Below are 5,495 nucleotides of genomic sequence, written 5' to 3'. Positions count from 1 at the left end.
CCTTCTCTTCATTGTGGTTTCATCTACTCTTAGACCTCGATGTGAAAGACCCCCAAATCCCTGTGTCTCCCACCAGGACCCCTCTCCCGAGTGCCAGACTCTGGCCATCTATTTGTCATCTTCACTTGGACATCTCAGAAGCACCTCAAAGTTGTTGTAACAAAAATAAAGTTTGATTCCCTCTTAAAAATGTAGTCCTCCTGGAGAGCTGTCAAGTTCAGGACTTGGAAATTCAATTCTTTAAGTTTTTCAGGGCAAACACATTGGAGTCTTCTTTGTGTCTATGGACATTTATGACAATCTCTGGAAATCTGTGACATCCATGGAGTCATCTTTGACATCGATGACATCTACGAGGTAAAGGCAGTGAGCTGTCTTTGCTCATACTCCAGGTGTACCTTGCAAATCCTTTTGACTCCCTCTTCAAAATGTATCCAGATTCCAACTATTTCACACCAGAGGCAACATTGTTACCCTGTACTAAGTCTGTCTTATGAACTGAATTGTGTCCCCTCCTCCCCAAATTCATATGTTGAAGCTCTAACCCCCAATGATATTGTATTTGGAGATGGGGCCTTTAAAGATGTAATGAAGTTTAAGTGAGGTCATTAGGGTAGGACCCAAAATGACTTAAGTCCTTAGAAGAAGAAGAGACACTAGAAATGCGTGGGCACAGGGACAAGGCCATGTGAGGACACAGCGAGAAGGAGGCCATCTGCACGGCAAGGAGAGATATTCCAGGAGGAATATTTTACATTCATCTCATAAGAATGTGTGAAAATACAGATATTACCCAAGCACTCAGGACAATCAACAAATGGGAGATATTTGCTGAAGGAAAAGATAAATCCATGGGCGATAGCTGATCGTGTGCTCTGAAGCCTCACAGGGTGTCCATATTAGCCAGAGTTAAATGAATGTATGAAAAGTCAGAGCTCAGAGGAAGGGCAGTAACAGGGCAGGCTGACCTAGGTATGTGAGGAGGAGGGGACAGCCGAGCAATGATTCTGAGATATAAAAAGATTACTCTGCTCAAGGCAAGTGAGCAGGCCAGTGTGGGAGGTGTGACACACTGTGGATGACTCTGGCTTTCTGCCCCAAATGCCAGACCACATTGTCTGGGTCCTCATCTTTTAGAAGCGTGGGGAAGCAATTCAGACTTGGGTGAGATGGTGATCTTTTGTGGAGGTAATGCTAACAGGCCAGGGAGGAGAGATGGGAGGGCTGCAGCAGGATAAGCACGAAGAGGGGAGCTCAGCTCAGAGGGAACGGTTCTATTGAGCTGTGTTCAGAAGAAGCACAGAAACGCTTAGCAGCATATTGGTGCAGGAAGAAGTGATGGGACGTGGCCAGGTCTCTGCTGGGTGTCAGGGACAAGGGTGCCATCAGTGAGATGGAGAACACAGAAAAAGTATGTATTAACCAAGTGTTTCTGCTGTTCTGACATCTGGAGCTAACCCTAGGGGGACGCGCCTGCCAGGAACAGGCAATTGCTAGAGGTAGTAAGGACTTGCCTGTGAGCATGCCTTTCATATGCAAAGCGATCAGTCACATCGCACACCCCAACCACCTCCTTTATGGAACTTTTACACTCCAGACCATTATCCTCCTGCCCTAGTCATGCCAGGGCCAGGTCCCAGACAAAGAGAGACAGCGGCCACACCCCAGAGCCCACGGAATTATTCAAACTTGACAGTCCTAAGCCTGCTTCCCCAGCCTCACCTTGCCTTCCTCATGGAAGCCAGCATCAAGGCTCCTGCTCATGTTTTCTCCTCACCCCCTCAGCCTCCTGACCAACCCTGGTGCTGCCCCACGTGGCCTTGAGTGGTGTGGCATTTCCCCTTTTTCTTGGGAACTGTGAGGAACTAACTGTGGCAGCCGTCTCCCAATCTGTTGGGCTGACAGACCTGAATAATAATACAATCTACATTAAAAAATAATGGGACGGTGAAGAGCTCATTTGTGGACATGCTGAATGGAGTGAAACTGTGGATCACTCAGGAAATGTGTGGAGCAGGCTGCATGCCAGGATGCCCACATCACTCACCAGGGAAGTTGGTCCAAGGGCAGGATGGATGTCGTCCACACCCATTGCTGTTCTGGCTGCTTTCTTCCTGTGGGTCTTCACTCTAATGGGAGACACCAGGGCCTTTGACACAGTTTCATTCTTTGAAGCTGGAGTGAGTGACTAGGGCAGGTCAAAAGTGGGGCGAGCCCAGGCAGCATCGTAACAAGTCTTTGTAACAAGATCGCACTCACCCCACCCCTCAGTTCCTGGACATCTGGAACCAGGGCTGGGTCATATCAAGCCTGACTCAGTGGCTACTGGCTGGACTGTCACCACCACTGCAGCCCCAGACTGGCTGTGGGCACCCCCAACTCCTCCAGGTCCCTCTTCTCCACCTCTGGCCCACACCTGACCCAGCTCACATGAAGTAGATGAGGACGAGGCAGAGAGCAAACAGTGCAGTGACACCAGCTCCTGTGACAGCCCCCAGAACCACTCCTGCCCTGGTCCCCGGTTCCCCTGCAGACAAGAGAGACTTGGGGTGAACTCCAGTCTTGATGATGAGTATAAGTTTCCTCCTTCCAGCACAAAAGGAGGAGTGCCCCTCTCTTTCCATCCAGGGTTCAGACCCTTGTTCTCCTACTGCAGGATGAAGGACATGTCTATGTGACACGTCCTGTCCAACTACTGTCCAGCAAACGCCATCTCTTCTAGGACCCAGGTTCTTCTCAATCTAGAGTCTCTCTACAGCAGAGCCTGAACTGGCTGCAACAGGACCTTGAGGCTCGGGGTCACATGGGCATTACACACACACACACACACACACACACACCATGTGAGATGTTGAAAGGCCTCCTCCCTCCTCCCTTCCTGGGAGAGTGTCAGAATCTCCTCTCCTGGCCTCCACCAGCCCGGTCACTCAGGATCAAATGTGGTCTTTTGTGCCCCAGAAGGCGGTGAAAACAGGGAGGTTCTCAGCCCTTCAGATGAGACCCAAACAGCTCTCCTGGTCCTGTCTGGCCATGCCTCCCAGGAGCCCAATACCTGGGGTCAGGGATGTGTCTCTGGGCATCACTTGTCAGCATTCTGAGGGGCACTGCTGAGAGAGCCCTAACAGGGTCACTGTCTAATGGTGGGGAGGAACCAAATGCAATCAGAATGGAATAGGGCAATGAGGGGAGCTCTGGGCTCCACAGGCAGATCAGGGTGAGGGCTGGAGCGATTGACAGTCAGCAAACAGCCCAAAAGGGCTGGCCAGGTGGTGCAGTTGATTAAGAGAGTGAGCTCTGAGCAACATGGTCGCCGATTTAATTCCCACATGGGCCAGTGAGTTGTGCTCAAACTGGGCGGCTGCTGAGCTGGTGAGAGCGTGTGTTCATAACACCAAGTTAGTTTTCTCCACATGGGATGGTGTGCTGCACCCCCCTCACCTCAGAAACTACATTGAAAGTGGCAACTAGACTTGGAGCTGAGCTTGTGTTCTCCACAACTAAGATCGAAGGACAACAACTTGATTGGAGATGATGGGTCCTGGAAAAATACAATGTTCCCCTTCCCTAATTCCCCAAAACTATTCTCGCTCCAATTCCTCAATAAAATCTTAAAAAAAAAAACCTAAAGAGATTTTTGGAGCAGTGAGACTACTGCTTGATGACCCACAGAATGACCAACACTAAGAGTGAACCCTAACGTAAATTATGGGCTTCGGTGAGAATGGACGTGTCACTGTAGGTGCGTCGATTGTAATAAATATTCCCTCTGGCGAGGGGTGTTGACAGTGGGGAGACAGTGCATGTGAGGGAGGGTCAGTAGGTATAAGGGACATCTCTCTACCTTCTGCTCAATTTCACTGTACCTACACTGCTCTAAAAAATAAAGTCTACTTGAAAATGCCCAAAAGCTTTTATGACAGGAGAAGATAAAGAGCATCATTTAAGATGGGCAGGGAGGAGAGGGTGTGGGGGTCACCCTGGCAGAAGAGCAGTAGAAGAATATGGGGGAAGATGCCAGATGGGGTATCTCGTGTATCGGGCCCCACCCTCAGCATTTGAACTCTGAAAGTTTAGCTCTGAATCCACTTGGCAGAGACCCCCCTTCAGTCAGTGTCACATGGACAGGAGGCTCCTTCCTACCTGAGCCGTCTCCTAAGCAGACACCAATGTTGGGGTTCTGTGNATCTCACTGGGTACTGATCTCTGAGTATGCCTCGTGGATGCTCTTCGGACGAGGATTCTTCCCACGAAAGCTGATGGAGGCGTAATGCAGCTCCTGCTCCAACTCCAAAGGAGGGGTGGTCTCTGCAGAGCTTGAGGAGTCAGCGGGGTTGTCTAACTTGGACTTCTGCTGGTCACTCTGTATGGAAGGCAAATAAGGGGCTCAGAGCAAAGCAGTGTGGCTGGCGGAGAGGAAGGGCAGACAGGAGGGAATGGAGGCAGAAAAGCTCCCTGAAGTCAATTTGATTGTGACAGGCCATTTGCTCAGTTCTTCCATTATTGTAGCAAACATTTCTTAAGGTTCCATATCTTCAGTTATCCAACAAAGATAAGACCTGTTGGCTGCTTTCCAATTCTTCTGAATACTCACATAGACCTATGTGGAAAATACCGTTATTTTTACTAAGAAAGAAACTAAGTCTCAGAGATGTTAGGTACTTCTCCAGGTCACACATCTACTGATCATGAACTCAACCCCTGGCCTCTCAAATGTTTCCTATGTGCCGGTACTGGACACACAGGAAGATGTTTATGAAAAACTACTCTTCCTGTGTGTGTCTCCTTTACTCTTCTATTACTGTCACACTCACAATAATTCTGACTTAAGATGTGTGGGGTTTTACCCCACCACCAACCAGTTCTCTGATACCAGCTGGGTGTCCTACAATATAACTCAGTTCCTACACTATCTGCATGGATTGTTCCGACAGGTTCAGGGCTCAGTCCCATAAGATCCGATCCCCGACCCCCATTGCCACTTCAGACACCAATCGCAAGTCCAAAGTTGTCACCTGTGGTTCTGACCAACTGACTATAAATTGGAAGTTCCACCCTCCCACTCTTCAAGTTCAATTAATTTGTTAGAGTGACTCACAGAACTCATGAAAAGTTTCCTTACTGTGTACCAGCTTATTATAAAAGGATGTGATAAAGGATACAGATGACCATCCAGATGGAAGAGATGCATAAGGCAAGGTGTGTAGGAAGGGGTAAACTTTCATGTTCTCTCCAAGTACACCACTCTCCCAGTCCCTCCATACATACCCCTAATTGGAAGCTCCCCAAACCCCAAACTCTGAGGATTTATATGGAAGTTTCAGTATGGAGGTATGATAGGTGATTAATTCCATTTCCAGCCACACTGCACTCTCTGGATAATGGAGGATAGGGCTGAAACTTCTAAGCTTCTAATTTTGGCTTGGTCTTCCTGGTGCCCATCCCCATCCACGAATCCACCATGAGCCACCTCATTAGAACAAAAGACACTCCTATCA

The 5,495-nt window shown here is 48.9% G+C and overlaps 1 protein-coding gene across 1 annotated transcript in view; it reads right to left on the bottom strand.

The window, feature by feature from the left end:
* Positions 1-1,993: 1,993 nt before the first annotated feature.
* LOC109378280 (myeloid cell surface antigen CD33-like) overlaps positions 1,994-5,495 on the bottom strand; it is a gene marked incomplete at its 5' end in the record, with an annotated part of 6,062 nt that continues 2,560 nt past the window's right edge. Inside the window, 3 exons of the mRNA XM_019634717.1 lie at positions 1,994-2,129; positions 2,431-2,527; positions 4,141-4,185. Coding sequence (XP_019490262.1) covers positions 1,994-2,129; positions 2,431-2,527; positions 4,141-4,185 — 278 coding nt within the window. The remainder of the gene's footprint in view (positions 2,130-2,430; positions 2,528-4,140; positions 4,186-5,495) is intronic.

This window comes from Hipposideros armiger, unplaced genomic scaffold (genome assembly GCF_001890085.2).
Source record: "Hipposideros armiger isolate ML-2016 unplaced genomic scaffold, ASM189008v1 scaffold_1849, whole genome shotgun sequence".
NCBI classification, from domain to species: domain Eukaryota; kingdom Metazoa; phylum Chordata; class Mammalia; order Chiroptera; family Hipposideridae; genus Hipposideros; species Hipposideros armiger.
The sequence above is the reverse complement of the archived record's forward strand: the minus strand, read 5'-3'. Positions and strand labels throughout refer to the sequence as shown.